This window comes from Leucopleurus acutus (assembly GCF_964270905.1).
Source record: "Leucopleurus acutus genome assembly, chromosome: 3".
NCBI classification, from domain to species: domain Eukaryota; kingdom Metazoa; phylum Chordata; class Mammalia; order Artiodactyla; family Delphinidae; genus Leucopleurus; species Leucopleurus acutus.
In genome coordinates, this window is record NC_139145.1 from 145,602,899 (window position 1) to 145,625,981 (window position 23,083).

At 37.1% G+C, this 23,083-nt stretch overlaps 1 protein-coding gene across 2 annotated transcripts in view; it reads right to left on the bottom strand.

Moving 5' to 3' along the window:
- Nucleotides 1-22,763, bottom strand: part of WDR70 (WD repeat domain 70) — a 304,294-nt gene extending 281,531 nt beyond the window's left edge. The window contains exons 1-5 of one of the 2 annotated variants that reach the window (XM_082835820.1): nucleotides 22,663-22,763; nucleotides 22,496-22,561; nucleotides 20,355-20,438; nucleotides 14,394-14,514; nucleotides 5,368-5,569 (exon numbers count right to left, since the gene is read on the bottom strand). In XM_082835820.1, the coding sequence (XP_082691946.1) occupies nucleotides 5,368-5,569; nucleotides 14,394-14,514; nucleotides 20,355-20,438; nucleotides 22,496-22,561; nucleotides 22,663-22,687 (498 nt within the window). In that variant the 5' untranslated portion in view covers nucleotides 22,688-22,763. Of the gene's footprint in view, nucleotides 1-5,367; nucleotides 5,570-14,393; nucleotides 14,515-18,070; nucleotides 20,000-20,354; nucleotides 20,439-22,495; nucleotides 22,562-22,662 lie in introns of those variants that run through there. The other variant, XM_082835821.1, reaches the window with a different exon arrangement.
- Between the last annotated feature and the right edge of the window lie 320 nt (nucleotides 22,764-23,083).

Sequence of the window (23,083 nt, forward strand, 5' to 3'; positions counted from 1 at the left end):
TTGTTCTCACTCAAAACTTAAAAAACAGACTGACGTTGCCACTCATCTACTATCAAACCACAAAGTCTGAAAATCGAAGGCCTCCATTCAAGGCCAATATATAATTTACCTGAATCTAGGAAGGCTACTGCAAAGCCACATTCACAAAATTTCCAAGCTATCTGCTTCATCCATCACCTCTGCCCTAGTCTTGAAAATGCTGGTTGTGATATATGTTGGAAAGAAAAACAGAAGGAGAAATGGAAAGGAAATAAGGAATCTCCCACTCTTGTTTTATCTCCAATCTAAATTTTCAGAGTTAATCCATTAACAATGGTGATAAGTATTGCATTATCAATTAGTGCATACTTTAAAACTGAAGCTGTTACTGGCACGAATCACCAACAGACTTGCTATGACCTGCATGTTATTTAATTAGCATTTTCTGTTTACTATGTTTACAAGAGGAAAGGCACACCATAAAAAGCCTTAATGCTTTACTTCCAAAAAGAACCAGCACATAATCTTATAAAAAGACAGAAAGCTGTCATTCAGTCTCCTGATACACTTTAATTACAGCTATGATAAGATTTCAAATGGACTTCTGAGCCCCACACCCACGCATGTTTTTCCTTCTCTGCATAGCTGCACTTTGGGTTTACTCACCTATCAGCTCCAAGTCAAAGGTCCAACCTTCATTAACCCTCTATTCTAGAGAAGTTGATTTTACCATCTTCCCAAATCTAATCTTGTACACTGTGTCTTTGTTCTGGCCATTCACTCTTCCTAGATAGGAGGTGGCCTCCACTCACCTCACCCATCAAAATGTTACCCTCTACAAGGCTCATTCAAATTCCACTTCCTCCACAAAGTACAAAATCCCCTCTTATCCCTGGTTTTTGCTTTCTGCAGTTTCAGTTACCCTTGGTATGAAAATATTAAATCAAAAGTTCCAGAAACAAATAATTCATAAGTTTTAAATTGTGTGCCTTTCTGAGTAACATAACAGAATCTCAAGCTATCCTGCTCCTTCCTGCCCAACAAGTAAAGCATCCCTTTGTATAGTGTATCCTGCCCAGTAGTCACTTAGTAGTCATCTGTCAAGATATCACAGTGTTTGTGTTCAAGTAATTCTTATTTTACTTAATAACAGCCCCAAAGTGCAAGAGTGATGCTGGCAATTTGAAAATGCCAAAAAGAAGCTATAAAGTGCTTCCTTTAAGTGAAAAGTTGAAAAGTTCTCAACTTGATAAGGAAAGGAAAAAAATGCAGAGGTTGCTAGGATCTACAGTAAGAACAAATCTCCTATCTGTGAAATCATGAAGAAGCAAAAAGAAATTCATGCTAGTTTTGCTTTCGCACCTCAAACTGCAAAAGTTATGACCACAGTACATGACCTTAAATGCTTAATTAAGATCGAAAAGGCATTATACCTGTCCAATAATATATTTTGAGAGAGAGGGAAAGACTGCATACACATTCAGGCATACCTTATTTTATTGCTCTTTACTGCGTTTTTTACAAATTGAAGGTTTGTGGCAACCCTGCTTGGAGCAAGTCTATTGGCACAATTTTTCCAATGCATTTGCTCATTTCATGTCTCTGTGTCACATTCTGGTAAATCTCACAATATTTCAAACCCTCCACCAGCAAAATGATTACAACTCGCTGAAGGCTCAGATGATGGTTAACATTTTTTAGCAATAACATATTTTTAAATTAACGTATGTACATTGTTTTCTTTTAGATATAATGCTATATTGCACACTTAATAGAGTATAGAATAGTGTAAACATAACTTTTATATGCACTGGGAAGCCAAAAAATTCATGTGACTTGCTTTATTTCAGCATTTGCTTCATTGTGGTGGTCTAGAACCCAACCAGCAATACCTCCAAGGTATGCCAGTAACTTTTACTACAGTACATCATTATAATTGTTCTATTATAAGTTACTATTGTTAATCTCTTACTGTGCCTAATTTATAAATTAAACTTTATCACAGGTATATATGTATAGGAAAAACATAGTGTATATGTAAAGGTTGGTACCATCCACAGTTTTAGGCATCTACTGGGGTACTGAAACATATCCCCCTGGATAAGGGGGGATTACTGTATTTCTTCTCTGGATCTGATCTCATCAGCCTCATCTTTCCACTTCCCCCTAGTAAGAAAAAACAGCCATGCACTAATCACATGACATTTCACCACACTATCATGTACTTGCACACATTCAGGTCCTCACTACAGCAACTTTTTTTCTCCTCACAACACCCTTCATACTTCTATTCTCTCTTCCCCGGTACCTTGCCAGCATTGCAAACTGCATTCATCAGCTCAGACAAAAGACCACAGACTGGGTGGCTTAAAGATTAAAAATTTATTTTCTCACAGTTTTGGAGGCTAGAAGTCCATGGCCAAGTGCCAGCAAATTTGGTTTCTGTTGCAGACTTTCTTCCTGGCTTATAAAGAGCCAGCTTCTTGCTGTTATGTGCAGACCTAGCTCTCTAGTATCTCTCTTCTTATAAGGAGGCTAATCCTATTTGGATCAGGACCCACCCTTATGACCTAACTTAACCTTGATTATTTCCAAAGAGGCTCATCTCCAAATACAGTCACACTGAAGGTTAGGACTTCAACATGTGAATTTGGGGGGCACACAAACATTCATAACAAACAAACGTAAGTCATTCTCACATATGATAGTTCAACCTAAATATTACCTACTCTATGAACCACCCAAAATAATTAAACACATCTTTTCCTTGTCCACCACACACTGTGGCCTAGATGTGTGGTTGCTGTTGTTTCTGATTACCCATGTATGCTTGAAAAGAAAAGGCTGGATGAAGGTAGATAATAGATAAAATTTGTGCATTTGTATTGCTAAAATCTATACTCTTACTAATTGCCATCTTAACAATTCCTGAATTGTTTCTGAACAATCTTCCATTATCACTGTAGGTCTGTCCATTTCTCCTTATAATTCTGTCAATTTTTGCTTTGATTATATTGTGTTAAAATGCACACAGGTTAAGGACTATCAAATTTCCCTGGAGAATAAATTGTTTCTTTTACCATTAGCTAATGACACTCATTTTATCTTTACATTAATTTTATAATATTAATCAGTTATCTTTCAGTTAGTATTTTCCTGCTATAGTCTCCTTTATTCCTTTTTCTTTCAACCGTTCTATGTCATTACATTTTAGATGTATCATTCATAAGCAGAATATGTCTGAATTTTTTAATCCAATCTGAGAAGTTTTGTCTTTTAAGTGGCAAGTTTAGCCATTTACATCTATTGTGAATAATGATATACAGCTGACCTTTGAACAACATGACTTTGAACTGCAGAGGTCCACTTATATGCAGATTTTTTTTTTTTAGTAGTAAATACTACAGTACTACATGATCCACAGTTGGTTGAATCTGAGGATGTGGAGCCTCAGATGTGGAGGAACCGTGTAAATGGAGGGCTGACTGTAAATTATACTCGGATTTTTGACTGCTCAGAGAGTCGGTGCCCCTAATTCCTGCAATGTTCAAGGGTCAACTGTATTTGTATTCATGCTTACCATCTTATTTTGTGATCTCTATTTACCAAGATTTTCATCTACTTCTTTTTTCCCCTTTCCTGTCTTTTTTTGGAATGACTGTGCTTTCTTCAATGGCATATCAAGAGCATTTCAGTGGTAGTATTACAGACCAAAAGGGGGTACATTTTCTTTAGAGAATTTAAAAACAAAAATAAAATCAACTAAAGATGAGACTACTTTTTATTATCACCAGGTGCTGGCAATTCTAAAACTGTCAGTTTAGAATTTTGTTTTTTTGTTTTTTGCTATGATTAGTGCTGAGTTTTGATAACACATATGTAAGCTTCAAATTAGCATATTTTTGTTACTTATCTTTTAATAAACATTGCATTCTACACAAAGTTAGTTTGGCGCACTCCCAGTTATACTATCTGCACCACATACATGCAAAAATGTACTCAGCTACACACATGTTCAGATAATATTTTTAATGGTTCAGAATCATTCAAGCTTACTTCAAGGGTGGTTTCATAACTCCAATCCCTGGTGTACTTCATGTTCTTGCATTTAAACAGTAGGTTCAAAATAAACAATGATTATAAAGTCAAAGAAACAAAAAGAGTCTTCCATTCTGCTATACTTTCAATGCCAGGAGGAAAAGACAAAAGATGGTAGACTAGGTTGGCAGAAGAATTCAAAATGGGAATGTTTAAACACCTCAATTGCTTTCATCAAAAACATTCTAAAACAATGGATCATTTAATGACAACATATGCCATTATTTAGCCATTTTCTCCGATTTTTACAGAAGAAACTTTAGAAGTTTTTACCAAATATATTAGAAAATGATGGATTTTCTGGAAGAAGAGATTTTAGTCAAAGTGTTTTAAGAACAGAGATATTTAAAAGCCACTAGGACTGACATCAAAAGAAAAATGATATGGTCAACACTGCAGTTTCAGGAATTTATTGTAAAACAAAATTTTTAATGAAACTGCCTGATTTATCCTTATGTTCCTCTTTTCCTAATTTTACATACACACACATACACATGTGTGCATGAAAAGCTTTCTTTAATAAACTATGAATAGACATAGAATGACCAATTTGGTATACTGTGTAGTAAACACAAATAAGCAAAGAATGCCCATCTTGATGAAGTCACTGACAGATCTGCAAAGGTTGTCAGTTTCTCTTCTGACCATTATTATTTGTTTCAACTCATAATTATTACTGAAAATAATCTGTCACATAGAGAAAGGTGGTATTAAAAAATGATCCATTCTAGGTATCAAAAATACAAAGTACATCAATGATTTTCTTTATATGTTTTTCCTTTTACTATTTTGGAGATTACACAATTTCTATTTTGGGGGCATTTACTCTTAAAATTGTAACTTGCAACTTGACCCAAGCTAATCTAAAATTAACTAATAACATCTCTAGCCTCCGCCCAAATAATATGATTTCAAAATGACTGAACTGATTCCACTCTCCTATCTTCCACATTATTGTTCAAAATAAAATTAGATCCACTTTATTTTTAAATCTTCCCAGATTTATTCATCATCAACATTACACTCAATGCTACATAAACTTAACAAAATGTTTATTAACTTTTTAACACATTGCTTCCTACTGTCCATTTATTATTTCTGAGTTCTACTTCTTTGTTCCTGAAATACATTCTTTAGAGTTCTTTCAACAAGGGGCTGTCAGTAGTAAACTCAGATTTTTTTTTTAATTTGATCTCATTCATGAATAACTGTCTAGCAGGGAACTGATCTCTACACTACTCTAAAAGACACTACTCCACTGAATTCTTAAATTACTACTGAAATACTTACTTCCTCCTCTTCTGAATCATCATCATCATCATCATCATCATCTTCTTCCACATCTTCACCAAGAGGTGGAGGTAAAGGACCAAGGATATCTTCCTCCATATGATTAACTGGTTCTTCTGCCATTTTAAGGGGTAAAGGGGGGCCAATTAACTCATCATCAGAAGATTCAGAACTTGCTTCACTTTCACTGCTGCTTGTATCCCTGAAAATATAGAAACAGAAACTCATTGCCTTTGCTGAAACAAAGAAAGTACTCTGGAGATAATACTGATTTCTCAGGAAACCCTGACTCTCCTTTTAACAACTGAGTTTTTTTAATGTTTTTAAATTTGTAATTCAAACACTGAATGTGTGACTCAAATATTATTTCACCTAAAGAAAGTAAAAAACTTCTTTTATCTATCTTACCTAAATACAAAGTCAGAGACAAAAGCTCAGAGCAATTACATGTTAGAGGCCCATTAGATAATCCTCATTCATAAAGAGCCAGCAGAACAACTGGAATGTGGAAGAAAAACTACTAGATACTACACCATAAGAAAGAAAACTACTGAGATAACCCATGTTTCTATTCACTATATGTGAATACGATTACTGTTTGCCACAGGAGTAAATAAAGTCAGTCATGTAAGAAAGTTAATATTACTGTCAAAATGTTTCAATATATTTTCTGAAATACAAATTATTTCTCAGTGCTAATCTGAGTTTGCTGAGTTGCTAAAATGTTAAACGTATTGATAGCTTTGCTGGATTGTAAAGATACCTTACCCTAGGGAGTATCATATTGATTCTCAACTGTTTTTCTACCCAACACACCTGAGGACTATTACACACTCTCATTAAAGTCTATATCAAACACCTTTATACATTCGGAAGCCACCACCATCCACCATCACTCTACCTCCCACCCCATCCCAAAAGGTTGAGAACTGCATTCCTAATTATATCAGTTAATCTATCAAATATTTTCTAGGATTCAAAGTGTCACTGCCTTCTAATGAAGTATCTCTAGAATATAAGCTCAATGAAAGCAGAAATTTGTCTGTTGTGTTCATTGCTGTGGCTCTAGCACCTACATGATGCCTGACATGGGCAGTCAATATCTACTGAAGAAAAAAATGGGATTTTTCTTTTTATTTTCATCTAGGTTCAATATTAAAAGGAATACATACTCACATACATGTTATCCTTATACAAAGACAGGAGCTAGCAAACCTTCATAAAGAGAATTTCTCTTTTTTTCAACAGTTAAGCTCAAGGTGCTCCAGCCCCACAAGCCTTCTTCATAACTGAACACTTGAAGCTTGGTTCAGCCTGAGGGTCTTTGCACTTGCAGTTCCCTCTGCTAAAACACTTGTTACATGGCCTCTTTCTCATCATTCAGTTCTCCTCAAATGTCACCTCCTCAAAGAGGCCTTCAGACACACACCCCTTTCTAAACTTTCAAACACACCCCCATCAGTCACCATTACCTTAATTACGTTACTTTGATGATCTTTATTATGTACATTGCTAAATTATATTGTTTGATTAATTATATAGTTGTTTGTAATCTGGTATCCATCCCCTCAAATGTCCCCACAGCAACATGAGCTGAGATCTCATCTGACTTGCTAAATGCTGTACCCCCAATTTCTAAAGCAGTGCCTAACCCACAGAAGATGTTCAATAAATACTTGAATGACTGAATAAATTTGTATTAAACTATTCATGCTCCCAAATTTTCTGTCTTGTGATCAGATCACAAATTTCTGACTGTACTGGTTACAAGTCACAGACTTCCTTAATGCAAAACTAAGGCCACAGAGAGCTCTAAATTGAAATGTTAACCCTTAGCACCCATGCTTTAACCCAGTTAACTAGTTCAAAAATAATCATTGAACTGAGAACTAAACAGATCCATATAGATTTCATGGCTGATTATGCAGGCCTAATACCCACATGAAGCCTGATAGAATGTATCAGCTTCTAATTCTGCTTCTGGCTTTTTGCTGCTCGTGTGCACAAGCCAAAAAAAATGAACCATTTTTAACATATTTTCAAAATCCTGAAAAACAAAATCCATGAAATTATGTCCAAAAATGTCCCTGACTGAAAACAGAATACATTCCATGTTTAAAATACGCCTTGATTCAATGTGGTACCCAAATATGAACCAGAGCCTGAGAAACAATACGTACTCGATGAGAAAACAGTTGAGTCAATCCTAACGTCTTCCTCGGCTGACTTTTTTTCCCACCTGACTTTTTAAGTGAGATTTCAGCTAGGCATTAAATAAGATGTATGGTTGTACAATTTCATTAAATTCATAGGCAAAATTCATTGTTTCTGGTACTACTTTCTTAAAAGGAAGTGCGAATGTCTAAATGATTCCTACCTTACAAATCTGGAGTGTATCAGTATTTCTCTACTATCCTACAGCTATTTTTCATAGGATAAATGACGTATTTCTTCTCAGTACTTGATTTCTGAATGATAACTTACACCCATATAATATTTCTTTAAGCCAATAAAAAGGGTAGTTTTAGATTACTGTCTTTCTCTAAACCAAATTTTAACAACATTGTAGACGTTTTTTAAATTATCTGTATGCATTGTGAAACAGACTCTCAACATGCTACAAAGGAGAAAATCTAACATGAAACATACTTCAAATATATAAGACCAAATGAAATACAGCCAAGAGAGCAGAAGACCAATTCCAGAACTGAATTCAAATTATCATAAGAAGTAACTTATATGTAATAAGTGTGCAATTTAAAAAAACAGTGAAGAAAATGATCACCATATAATGAATGCTGAACATTCATAAAATAAAATAGAAAACTACTCTGGAATCACACCTTACGTTACACATTAGAATCACCAAGATGGGACTTCCCTGGTGGTGTAGTGGTTAAGAATCTGCCTGCCAATGCAGGGGACACAGGTTTGAGCCCTGGTCCGGGAAGATCCCACATGCCGCGGAGCAACTAAGCCTGTGCACCACAACTACTGAGCCTGTACTCTAGAGCCCGCAAGCCACAACTACTGAAGCCCACACGCCACAACTACTGCAGCCCACCCGCCTAGAGCCCGTGCTCCACACAAGAGAAGCCACCGCAATGAGAAGCCCATGCACTGCAATGAAGAGTAGCCCCCGCTTGCCGCAGCTAGAGAAAGCCCATGCGCAGCAAGACCCAATGCAGCCAAAAATAAATAAAATACATAAATTTATTTAAAAAAAAAAAGAATCACCAAGATGGGTCAAAAATAAAACAAAAACAAAAGAAGTTGGATCCCTACCTCACATCATATACATAATGAACTCAAAATGGATCAATAAGGGCTTCCCTGGTGGCGCAGTGGTTGAGAGTCCGCCTGCCGATGTGGGGGACACGGGTTCGTGCCCCGGTCCAGGAGGATCCCACATGCCGCGGAGCGGCTGGGCCCATGAGCCATGGCCGCTGAGCCTGCGCGCCTGGAGCCTGTGCTCCACAACGGGAGAGGCCACAACAGTGAGAGGCCCGCGTACCGCAAAAAAAAAAAAATTTTTGTCTAATTAAGGGGAAAAATATCCCTAACCTTACAGTGTCCACAATCATATAAAAGAACACACTACAGAAACAGTACATGATAGTTTACAGCATAACATGCTAAGTGGGACACTGGGGAGAAAGATTTTTAAATATGCAAAACAATATTATTTAAGTCTTAGGGAAACAGAGATACACAATAAACTTACAAAGAGATACATGGAAAAAATTCAAATTTAGAAGGTTGGTTACTTCTGACAAGAAGGGAAGGGGATGCAATTGAAGATAGTTCTCAGAAGTGTTCACTCCTAACAGCAAAAGTTTACTTCTTGTCTAGTGGGTATTGTACTTTATCACCGTTTTGAAAGTCTTAAATACTTCATAATAATTTCTCATTTAAACTCTTAAGGTAATTTTTATTAAATCTAGAAAAAAGAAAATAGCATAACAATCTCTTATGTGAGGAAAACTGATTGCCTAAGAGATATCTTAAATACATTAAAACAATATTATCAAACAGATGGGAAAATGAGAATAAGAAAAAATATCAAATCTAAAAAGTTTATTAACATACATATAAAATATGAGGTCAAAATTCAAATAAATGGAGAAGTAATCAGATTTATTCAAAAGGAGATATATCAAAATCACAAGAAAAAATGCATAGCTTCAAGGCAATTAGAATATGCAAAAATTAAACTTTAAGATGCTTCATTGAGGAAAATTTAACATTTTTCTCTGCCTGTATAATTTACTGTTACTTCTTTCCTAATATATGAGAGGGAATTATTTTTAAGCTACCTTAAGCATTTTGAAAGCCACTGGCAAAAGAGACTTTAAAAGTCCTTAACAACTGTGAATTTTCCTATTTTTTATTAAAAATGTGTTTTACAAAACTTCAAAAGAGAATTACCTTTAATTATGGTTTCTTTGCCCAAGGGAAAAGGACACCATGTCCCTTCTCAGGACCAATAAAGACTGCTTCATACAGTGCCAATGCATAGTACTTGTGGTGATCAGCAAAAGAAGTTACCACTTGCTTTATATCTCTGGGAAAACTAAAATCTGACAGTGTTTATTTGCTGATCTCTAGTTAGAACTGAAGGTCTTTAAAAAGAAAAAATGAGCTCCTTAGAACAAAATCACTATCTTTATCCTCTTTTTTTCTTTCTAACAGATAACTACACAGTTTCACTAGCTATTGTAAAATTAAACACCTAAATGGGAGTGAAAGAAGTTATCTAATCATAGCTATAAAGAATTCCTAGCCTGTTACGTCCTTATGAATAGGGACCTGTCTTTTTTCTTTTTTAAAAACATTATTTATTTATTTTTATTTTTGGCTGTGTTGCGTCTTCATTGCTGCATGCAGGCTTTCTCTAGTTGTGGCGAGCAGGGGCTACTCTTCGTTGTGGTACGCAGGCTTCTCACTGAAGTGGCTTCTCTTGTTGCGGAGCATGGGCTCTAGGTGCACGGGCTTCAGTAGTTGCAGCACGCGGGCTAAGCAGTTGCAGTGCACGGACTCTAGGGCACACATGCTTCAGTAGCTGTGGCTCATGGGCTCTAGAGCACAGGCTCAGTAGTTGTGGCGCACAAGCTTAGTTGCTCCATGGCACGTGGGATCTTCCTGGACCAGGGATCAAACCCGTGTCCCCTGCATTTGCAGGCGGATTCTTAACCACTGTGCCACCAGGGAAGTCCTAGGAACCTGTCTTAACTGTCTTTACTTCTTAGAATATAGAACTCTGCCTCGCCCATAGGTGAACTTAAAATATTTTCTTAAAAACAATGCATAGGCAAAAGGTCAGTCACCATTATTTTGTTTGAATCCATTACCAATTCAGTCATTGACTTCAATGGCCTTGTAAAAGTTACTTGATTTCTAGATGTTTCCATGTATTTCCTTAATATGAAAAATGTTAGAGGCACTAATTTACTAATGTTTTGAATAGTGGAAGCAAAAGTTGCAATACATTTAAGATAACTAACTAAGCACTCAGTTATAGCCAGATGGTGCCAACATTTCCCAGAACATGAGGCTCGTTCCCAGCACAAAATCACTGTTCCCTAAACTGGAGTTGTGGAATAAGACAATCACAGAACAATAAATTGAGTGAAAAGCTTTCTAGGAGCCATGGCAAAAAGAGCAATGGTGTTCCAAGTGTCTAATAAGAAAAAGCACTTAGGGAAGAGAGGAATTTTTTTGTCCTGGTGCTAAATTCAAGAAATAACTTATTGGATGCATACTAATATAGTAGAAAATATCTTTAGGGACTTCCCTGGTGGCGCAGTGGTTAGGAATCCGCCTGCCAATGCAGGGGACGCGGGTTCGAGCCCTGGTCCGGGAAGATCCCATATGCCGTGGAGCAACTAAGCCCGTGCTCCACAACTACTGAGCCTGGGCTCTAGAGCCCGCGAGCCACAACTACGGAAGCCCGCGTGCCTAGAGCCCGTGCTCCATAACACGAGAAGCCACCGCAATGAGAAGCCAGCGCACCACAACGAGTAGCCCCCGCTCGCCGCAACTAGAGAAAGCCCGCACGCAGCAACAAAGACCCAACGCAGCCCAAAATAAATAAATTTTAAAAAAAGAACATCTTTATTTACTACAAGTTGTAGTCCAAGATATTTTCTTTCTTTTTTTTTAATTTTATTTATTTATTTTATAGTAGTTTATTAGTTGCGGCGAGCGGGGGCTACTCGTTGCGGTGGCTTCTCTTGTTATGGAGCACAGGCTCTAGGCACGCGGGCTTCCGTAGTTGTGGCTCGCAGGCTCTAGAGCCCAGGCTCAGTAGTTGTGGAGCACGGGCTTAGTTGCTCCACGGCATATGGGATCTTCCCGGACCAGGGCTCGAACCCATGTCCCCTGCATTGGCATGCGGATTCCTAACCACTGCGCCACCAGGGAAGTCCCTAAAGATGTTATTAAAATGGCTATTTTTTTTAAACGGACTTCAAATTTAATTTAGCTACAGTGAAATTATTTCACTAGTAACAAGATTCAATGCTTAAGCAGAAATAGCTTAAAGACTCCTATAATAGAGATAGAAAATCTAGATAAAATATATCTAATATTAATATAGTCTCAGTTAAGCTTCTGACAGGCTATTCATCCGCCATGGATTATTCATTCAATGCCTTCTGAAACAGGGATAAGTAAACTTCCATTCTTTTGATCAACAAAATACTGTAATAAAGTTGTATTATTTTATTTTTCTTGATATATCATTCCTATCTTTATATTTGATATAGATGGTCCCCACTTACAATTTAGACTTAACGATTTTTCAACTCTACAATGGTGTGAAAGCAATACTCATTCAGTAGAAACCATACACTGAATTTTGAATTTTGATCTTTTCCAGGACTGGCAATAAACAGTACCAAACTCCCTCATGATGCTGGGCAGTGGCAGCAAGTCACAGCTCCCAGTCAGCCACACAATCATCAGGGTAAACAATCAGTACACCTACAACCATTCTGTACCCATACAACCATTCTGTTTTTTACTTTAGTATTGTATTTAATAAATTACTTGAGATAGCCAATACTTTATTATAAAATAGGCTTTGTGTTCTATGGTTTTGCCCAGATGTAGGCTAATATAAGTGTTCCGAGCATGTTTAAGGTAGACTAGGCTAAGCTTTGATATTCAGTAGGTGGTGTATTAAATGCATTTTCGACTCAACAATATTTGCAATTTATGATGGGTTTATCTGGACATAACCCCATCATAAGTCAAGAAGATCTGTAATTATAATCTCAACAGTAGTTCTGTAATTTTAATCACTAATGACAAAAGTAATGCTGGGTTTTGTTATATCAATAAAATTTATTCTGAATACCAATACTGCACGTTCTTTATCTTTGGACTTTAAAGTTAGTATTGCAGAAAAAACAGAATCAACAAAACTACTGAAATTTTTACAATTTTCAATTAATGGAATCATTTGTTTGTCAAAACCTTAGCAATAAGATAAATTTCCAAAAACACAACAGTAGTTTTTTGACATCTTAAATCATCCCAAAAGTAAGAAACTAAAGGTAAATACTAAATGTTCCTCTTAGGAAAAAGGGTTTTTTTCCCTATCATATTGAAACCCAAAGACATTGTGAGACTGACAACTGATATAAAACCATAGACAATGCTAAACTGAATTTTTTGACTAATATAAAGAAAGGACACTCTACAGCAGGGGTTGGTAAAATTTGGCCCAGTGTTTGTTTTTTAAAGATTTACTGAACACAGATAAGCCCATTCATTTACGTGTCTTCTATGGCAGAATTGAGTAGTTGAGAAAGAGACCACATGGACCCCAATTCCTAAAATATTTACTATCTGTCCTTGACAGAAAAAGTTTGCTGACCCCTCCTCTTTACTAATATATGCAAAGATACTCATATGCTTCAGAGACTAAATAGATGTTAAGGTTGCACTGTTATGAAAACGGAGAACCAGGCTTGTAGTTCCATATAGATATCCCTTCCCTCCGCAAAGAGAAGTTATAGAAAAGACCAACCAACACTATTATGGAGAGATATTCTGCTCAACAGCCTAGACTGAGATACCAAAGAATGCACCTTCTGGGTGAACAAAAAATGCAATTACATAGTATAAGTGATATTTTGTGTATTTAGATATTTTATGTTTTTCTACTGTAAAAAGAGGAAATAGTGAAATCCACTGGTGAAATTTGCCATGAATAGTTTATGTAATCAATTTGATGATTTAAAATATATCTAAACAACATTAGAATTCTCATATTATCCACCTAGATTTGATATCTATATACCTATTTATATTGTTTAAAGTTCTTAGTAATTAAGTTACATAGTATTAAATTTCAATTTAAAGTAATTTTAATGGCTGCTTTCTCCTATAACTCAATAAACTTTATAATGTGCCTCTATTTATATTCTTTATTATCTATTTCCATAAAGGATCCTACCAAAAAAGGTTATGAATGCAGAGTCTGGGGAAAGGGACAAAAGATGTAAATGACAAAATAAACATGAAAAAAATAATAAACTTGTCAACATCTTTCCAACTTTACATAGTTATGCTCTGCAGTCAAAAGGCATAGTTTTTTTTTTTTTTTTTTTTACGGTACGTGGGCCTCTCACTGTTGTGGCCTCTCCCGTTGCAGGGCACAGGCTCCGGACGGCAGGCCCAGCGGCCATGGCTCACGGGCCCAGCCGCTCCGCGGCATGTGGGATCCTCCCAGACCTGGACACGAACCCACGTCCCCTTCATTGGCAGGCAGACTCTTAACCACTGCGCCACCAGGGAAGCCCAAAAGGCATAGATTTTAATACTTCATCTGGAACACTTCAGAAAAAGTCAATTGATTTACAATGTGACAAATGACTTTTTCCTGGTTCTAGACATACACAATTGCCTGAAATGGGAGAAATTATGCAAGCTTTTAGTATCAGGAACTTTGCCTAAATTGTGTTATGAACGCCTAGAAAAAGGTAGTTTAATAGCATTCTTTTGAGAAAGACAAGCACCTGGAAGATGATTTAGAGCAATCTCTGGCCACATTTGAGCCTGAAGATGTTGGTTCAAGATCTTCGCTTTGCCTTCTTAATTCTTTCTCTCTGTTCATTTCTTCCTCTTTTTCTCTTGCTTCTGAAAAGATTATAAAATTTTTTCAACAGTTAGGCTTCAAACTTTGTTATTATTTAAAATGCTATAAATTAACATAGTTACAAAGATGTAACATAGACATGTTACCAGTAACAGCAAAAAAAAATATCAATCTAAATGCCCAACACTGAGAAAATAACTGGTTTACTGTGTATCAACATAATATGAAATACAGCCAATAAAAATAGTGATAGAAGAGAAATCCCTAGCAGTCCAGTGGTTAAGACTCAGTGCTTTCACTGCAGTGGCCTGAGTTCAATCCCTGGTCAGGGAACTAAGATCCTACAAGCCATGCAGCAGAGCCAAAAAAAAATACTAATGGGAAATGTACAAATCTGAGAAAATATAAACAGATATGCTAAGCAAAATTAACACGTGAACAGTATATGAACCATGACTGTACTATGTAAAAAGATGTGGCAAGTGACCAGAAGAAAGCATTCAAAGGTAAGATTTTAGGTAATCTCACCTTCCACTATTAACATTTTAAACCAAAAATTCAGTACTTCATTCCTTTCTGAATTTCCCAAACTGGATTTTTGGTCAGAGACTTCCTACCAAAATTATGAGGAAAATTGAATTACATTTAGTTTCCAGAGTTGTTTACCTTGGAAAGACAAAAGAATTTTATCCAAGGAAATCTAATCTTTCTCGTCTCATAATCTCACTCAACAACTGGGGTGGAAAGCACATAGGAAGGAAATTAATTATATGAATAAGGCTTGTTCTCAATTGCCACCATCCTCAATAACCTGAGATAATCTTTAACATTTACTTCTTAAGTTAATAATGAAGAATAATACACCCAAAGTTAAGTAGTATCAAAGGGCACTTATTAATTGGAATGTTGTACTCTTTAGGTCTTTTGTTGCTAGGATGTAGAGGATAAGTAACAAGGAGATAGGCAGCAACTAGCGTCAACAACTAGTCTTTTGTTTCAAACATGGAAGATAAAACTCTCCAGGAAGAGGTAAGGCATAGCTCAGGTTAATTTTTTTGTGCTCTCCACTGGGCTGGGTTAGGAGTTAACAATTCGGCCCTCTGATGCTGGAGGAGGCTGAAAACAATAAGAGAAGGATAATGCCCAAATTTAAGAGTGAGCCTGCTGGGCTCCGACCTTCATCCTGCTTCTCCAGACATTCCCTCCATTCCCTCCAGGGTGAGGGGGGATTGGAGAGTGAAGCGGGGAAGGCCACACTTGAACTGTAGGCTCAGGTCTTAGGGGCAGTTCTGACCCTAATCAGGAAACGATACTAAGGCACACGTTACTAGCCACCTACACAACAGCCACTTCTCTCTTTCTCCTTGCCAAAACCACAGTTCAAAAACACAGAAGCAACACTGTGTTTCAGGAGCTGCTGGGCCCCTCGCTGCACAGGGGGGCTGAAGTTTGATTCCAAGTCAACCATAGTGCTCTTGCAATGGCTGTTTTTGCAAATGATGTGCCACACTAATACCGGCTAATAACATGTGAGGGGAAGTCAGCTGAAGGTACATTTGAGAAAGGTTTTCTTGCTCCTAAAAAGTGTTACACAAAAGTCTCCTTTCAGCCTGTGGAGGTGGTCACCTGCATGTAACAAAATTTAGCTGACAAAATCTTGAGACATGAGGACAGTCTGCTTAGGACAAGCCAACACTCTAAAGCTGGCAAAGCAGAAAAAAGGGGAAAAAACTTCATGTCCTTCATATCAGGACGCAGGAGACAGAACAGCCCCACTCCAGAGTTCTTGTCATAGTGCAATACTAAACCTTTCTTATTTAAGCAATTTTTTTATTAGGTCTTCTATGACTTCTTTGAAAGTAACCATTAGCATCTTAATATCAACTTTAATTTAACAAAAATAATAGCAACTAATACATGGAGCTTACTATGCTATGTAGTAGGCATTCTTTTAAGTATTTCCTGTAAATTAGCTCCTTTACCGCAGATGTAGAGAATGGACTTGAGGATATGAGGGGAAAGGGTAAGTTGGGACGAAGTGAGAGAGTGGCATGGACTTATATATACTACCAAATGTAAAATAGCTAGCTAGTGGGAAGCAGCTGCATAGCACAGGGAGATCAGCTCGGTGCTCTGTGACCACCTAGAGGGGTGGTCTAGGGAGGGTGGGAGGGAGATGCAAGAGGGAGGAGATATGGGGATATATGTATATGTATGGCTGATTCACTTTGTTATAAAGCAGAAACTAACACACCATTGTAAAGCAATTATACTCCAATAAAGATGTTAAAAAAAAATTAACTCCTTTAATCTTCATAACAATCCCTGAAGTAGAAACTTTTTTTCTTCACCTTTATTGGAGTATAACTGGCAAATAAAACTGTGAGATATGTAAAGTGCATAATGTGATGATTTGGTACAAAAATACATTGTGATAGAATTCTCCCCATGGAGTCAATGAACACAACCATCACCCCACATATTTACCTTTCTTTGGGGGGGGGGGTAATAACATTTAAGTTCTACTGTCCTAGCAAATTTCAAGTATACAATACAGTTTAAGTAGATACTACTATCCTCCCTTTATAGTTGACAAATCCAAGGCAGAGAAGTAACAGAGCTATTAAGCCTCAAAGCAGTGAATTGAGGCTCCACAACTGTAACTTTCCTTGATGTGACCAGACTTTCTAGAGACTGTAAAATTATCCAACGACTACCACCTATCTTATAAAACAGTGAGCCTGCCTCTCTCTCCAATGGGCCATAAAGTACAGTCCTTTATTGCTTACTTGTCACCAGACTATCTGGAAACTATGACCCACCCACCTAACTAGAGTTCCTTCCCAGGGGATGAATACTCCAAACTATTTGCCCCATCCTGGTGAAGATCTAACTTTTTAATTTAAAATTTAACTTTTTTTTTTAACAATAGTAAGGATTTTCTATTCAGAGAGGCTTCTGCTGTCACCTGCTGCTTCATAAAAGCAAGAAGAAGAAAAAAGAAAAGACATTTTTGAGGAAAAAAAATATTTTTTTTCCTCATTGTTGACTGAGGACAAACCAAAAGGAAACATAATTCAATAAACTGTAGCTCCCTGACCAAGGGGATCATTTTCACATATTTTTACTGAACGTAGGACCAAGAACACTGTAATCACTGTAAAAATGCTCCATATGTTCCCTTAACAAAAGTGAATTAACCTACCCCCCATCACCTCATTTTATTCTTCCAAGTACCTCATTTTATTGTTAACTCTCTACTCTCAGATAGTTACCAATTTTGGATAGCCATTTCTGCAAAAGCACCCCAGATGTATGCAACTCTCATTTAGGTTAACAGCAAACTATCCAAGGACTTGCCTGGTGGCACAGTGGTTAAGAATCCGCCTGCCAATGCAGGGGACACAGGTTCGATCCCTGGTCCAGGAAGATCCCATATGCTGTGGAGCAACTAAGCCCGGGTGCCACAACTACTGAGGCTGCACTCTAGAGCCCACGCGCCCCAACTACTGAGCCTGCGTGCCACAACTACTGAAGCCTGTGCACCTAGGGTCCCTGCTCCACAACAAGAGAAGCCACAGCAATGAGAAGCTCCCACAATGCAACCAGAGAAAGCCTGTGTGCAGCAACCAAGACCCAATGCAGCCAAAACATATACTTAATTAATTTTTAAAAAGTAAAAGGTTAACAAAAAAATTTGAAACATTATTCCCTGACATTTTACATAACACATATTTTACTGAAGTTTTACAGTAACTCATCCTTTCTGTTAGAGCATTTAACAACCAAAATTTCACGTCCGTATACACAGACAATTAAACTTGCCATTAAAAGGGACCAAAGTTCTTTTTTTCCTCAAGTCTGATGTCAAAGCCCAGGAAAAGATTACAATACCAATCATTAAATAAAATATGCTCATATCAGAATTTGTTAACTTTTCTTTTAAGAAAAGTAAGTCAAACTTTGGATTCTTGTGTTTAGATCAGGGGTAGAAACAGCAGTCCATATCCAAGACTATAACACTAAATCAAGAAAGTTCAACGCATTTAATTCATCCACAAATATCAATAGGAATACATGGTCTTGAGATAATTTTTTAAAATTTTAAAAATGTAATAACTCTTTACTGGAATTCCTCTTAGGTGCTAAATGCATACATACTTCACTAAGAAAAATGACAGGAACTAAAAGTGATATTTATAACTCTGCTGTTTAAAAAGTACTCTGCCCAACATCTTAATTCCTTCAAGAATCTTCTAAGAGAGATCTTATTATTATTGCCACCAAACTTATGGGAAAATTAAGGATCTGAAATTTGAAAATCCATCCAATGTCATTCATCTAGTGGAATGTGGGGTTAACCCTTAAACCTGCATCCTCCAACTCCAAATCCCAAACTCTTTACTATTCATCATGCCATTTAAAAACATTCTCCAAAGATGCAGGATTTATTTTTTTAAAGGCAGTATTGCAGTTTTAAATTCAATTCAATCTTCACAAATATATATTGAGAACCTATCTTGGAAGGCATGGTCCTGGGGACTATAAAACTTAGGTAGGAGAATAAGACAATCCCTATTCAAAGCATTTTGTATCACACACTGAAAGAGGTAAATACAAGAAAGTTATACTGTAACAGTGTAAGTGTTCACTAAAACATTTAAAAATTAAGTGTGTAACACATTCGTGTATATGCTGCAGATAGCATGTGTTTACATATTGTTTAATAATATTAAATTATTTAATATTTTTAGGTGTAGTAAGAGTATTTTGGTTAAGATCTTTCCAAATCCTTAACTCTTAAAGACATACTAAAATATTTATGGGTGAGATAATGTACCTAGGATTTGTGTCAAAGTAATCTAAGAGGAGAAGTAAATGGAACTAACACTTGCCATGAACTGTTACAGTAGTTAAATCTGTGTGATAGGTATACGGGAGTTCATTACTATGTTACACTGCATGTAGAAATGAAAGTGTTTTTTAAAAAAATACATACTATATGTAGATAACTGTCTTTTCACCACACATACACAACAAAAACTGTTATTCTTCCAAAAACCAAAAACATTTCATATCAAGTGCGCTTCCCAAATATGAGATATTACTGCTACATAATTTATCATTTTAAAACCAACAATGACAAGTGCTGGAATAACATTCACTTAAATTTTTCCAGGAGTCCTGTCTCTGGCTTCTAGCCCCTTCTGCTCTATCAGGTTACATCTATCCTTTCTCTAGTGTAAGAATGATCTGAATCAGATCTAAAGAAAGCAGTAGAGGAGTCAGTCTCCTTCTAAGACCCTGAGGTGGTATCTAGAATTGCTAACCACCTGGTATCAAACCACACAGTCTGGAAGTTAAGGCCTTCATTAAATGTCTGATACAACTTATTAATGCAGAGATTCAACAGCAGCAGCCACATTCACTGTTTGTCTCAATTTTCTATACTGTCTGGGTCAACGGTCAGTGGTGTACACAGCTCTGAGAACCACCTCTCGCCCAGCCTTCCAAATACTGGTTCCGCTGTAAGCAGGAAAGAAAAAAATGAAATGAGAATCAGATAGAGGGGGGGAGAAGAGGTAATAAAGAAACCACTACTCTGATTCTTATAAATTAATTTTGAATCCTTGTTTGTTCATAGCTCACACTACTAAAAGATTTTAGCTCTCAGACCTTCTTATCCTGTTTAGATGCAACTTTGATCGTGTTTAAAAAAACAAAGACAAAAAGGCGTCTGCTTCCAAAGGAACCAGCACATACGGTCTTTTAACAATTTTGAAATTTTTTTCAGTCTTATAATTTTATAACTGGTAGGACACTGGTGTAACCTGGATACAGTATTTAATCCTATAAAAGAGCAAGTAACTGAACTTCTTACCCAGTGTTTTCCGACTTCTTTCCACTGCTGTTCTTCGAGTTTGTTCAAACATTGCTTCCAAATCAAATGTGCGAGCTTTTTTCCCTAAAACAGAAATAAGTAGCAGGCTATGATTTTCCTGAACTAAGTTGGCCAAACTTTACGTACTAAATAAATACTTACTGACTGACCAATAACCACTTAAGTCTACCTAATTTATAGTAGGGCTACAAAATAACCATAAAATATCAATGAAGAAAGAGTTTACTTTCCAGAGAATTTTTAATTACAATCTCATCGCTAAATAACATTAACCAGCCAACTTTCCCATCCTCCTGTAATTCATCTAGACCCTACTCCTTGAAACTAAAACACTGGTGTGCTAGGCAGAATAGAGAATATTCATATCCTAATCCCTGAAACCTGAGAATATATTACATTACAGGGTAAAAGGGACTCTGCAGATTAATTAAGGTTATGGACTTAAAAGCTGGGAGATTATACTGGCCAGCCCAATCTAATCATAGGAGCCCTTACATGCAAAGATGCAGAATAGATATAGCAGAAGTCAGAGAGACCTGAAACTTGACAAGAGCTGCAGTTCCCTTGAAGATGAAGGGGGCAAGAAGACAAGTGATGCAGGTATCTAAAAGAGCTAAGAAACTCCCACCAGACAGCCAATAAGGAAATAAGGAAACCACAAGGAACTGACATTCTGACAACATGAATCTGCTTGGAAACAATGCTGTATTTGCTTTTACTGACTTTTTTTTTTAATAATAATACCTATTCTATGTTTGTTTGCCAGAATATGATAAAAATGGCTTTCTTACACACTACTGACTTTGTTATAAACTGAAACCACCTTTCTGAACAGCATTATGACAATATATATCAAGAAGCTTTAAAAGCTATACGCCCAATTTTTTGTTACTTTTTAATATCTGTATTTTTTATCAAAGTAGTCCCTTTTAGAAATCTACCCTATGGAAATATGCATAAAACTCCTTTTACAAAAGGAGATAAAAGAATTATTTATAAAATGTTTATTTATTACTGATAAAAGTTAGAAACTGTGTGGGATAAAGTTAAAAATATTACAAATTATAGCGTTTCTATCTACTATTCAACCATTAAAAATCATGTTTTGGAAAAGCATTTTATAATATGGGAAAATCCTCAAACTATTAAGAATTAAACAATTTCTATATAATTAAGAATATAAAACTGTACATATATACGATCTTACAACAGGAAAAACTGGAAAACTAACTTTTAAGTCTTCATTTCTAGAACATGAAATTATGAATGATTTTACTTTCTTCCTTCTTATTTATTGGGTTCTTTATATTTTCCTGCTATTTACATGTGCTCCCTTTGAAATTGGGGAGAAAGCTATTTAAAAGAACTGAAACAAAAATAAGTACCAAAATACTACAGAAGTATACAGTACTTTTGTAGCCATGACCACCTAGAAGTAAATATGTTTTGTGGCTCAAGACGTTACCAGAATAAATGAATGTATGAATGAACAAAAGAGAGACTGAAATGAAGATTCTGGAGTAGAAAAACTGGAATCAAAAAAGACTAACCTACAAGGAACTACTGTATAGCACAGGGAACTATACTCAATATTTTGTAATAACCTAAAAGGAAACAGAATATACATATATAAGTGAATATATATAACTGAATCACTGTGCTGTACACCTAAAACTAACATGACATTATAAATCAACTATAACTTAATAAAATAAAAGATTTACTATTATAACATCACCTAATGGCCCATTTGTTGCCAAAAGGGCCACCTTATTACAGACCACAGTCAGTGGTCAGCGCTCAGTCTCAGGACGCAATGAGACAACTCCCTCCATCAACCACCACCCTCCACCGCGTGGGTCACAAAGCAATCTTTCTTTCTCACTAGCCTTCTCATAAGTGTCACCTGAGCTGGTCCCAAGAGATAGGCAGGAGTTAGAAAACGGATGGGGAAGACTGTGTCTAAAAATTGCAAGATAAAGATATTAGAGCTAAAGTAATGAGAACCTGGCACTGCGGAAGGGGTGGAACACAGGTGACACCTCGGGCCCCCCTCCCAACCTGCAGCTCTTAAAATCTCTGCAAAATGAAACGGGACCATGCCTAGGGCAGTCACTCACCGAACCCCGTGAAGCCCATGGTGACCGCCAGCTGCGGGTCCGGTCCTGATGCGTCTGAGCCTGTCACTGGGACAAGAGAAAAGAGAAAAGGCCTTGTTAGTGCGGAGCCCCCAGCGCCGTCGGCCCTGCCCGACCCACCCCGCCGGCGCTCGCCTCACTGAACCCACCGCCGCTGGGTCCGGGGCGCTCCATGGTCTGCCACCCGCCACAGAACCAGCAATACCCACAGCCCAAACAGCTGCTAAAGTGTAGCAGCAAACCAGGCAGGAAGTATCGCCTCCGAGCGTCAGCCTCGCCGCCAACACCAAGAGCGGCGCCTTCCGCGAAGGAACAGAGGCCTCCTAAGCAGCGCCGCCCTAGCGGGCTGGCGGAGTATAAGCGCCACAGAAGAAGGCTTCAGATTGAACCCACGGGAAGGGGAATATTATCTGCAGTTTCTGTAACACTTTTTACTTTGTAAGACGCGTTTAATGGGACTTCTCTGGTGGTGCAGCGGTTAAGAATCCGTCTACCAACTCAGGGGACATCAGTTCGAGCCCTAGTCTGGGAAGACCCCACATGCCGCAGAGCAACTAAGCCCTTATGCCA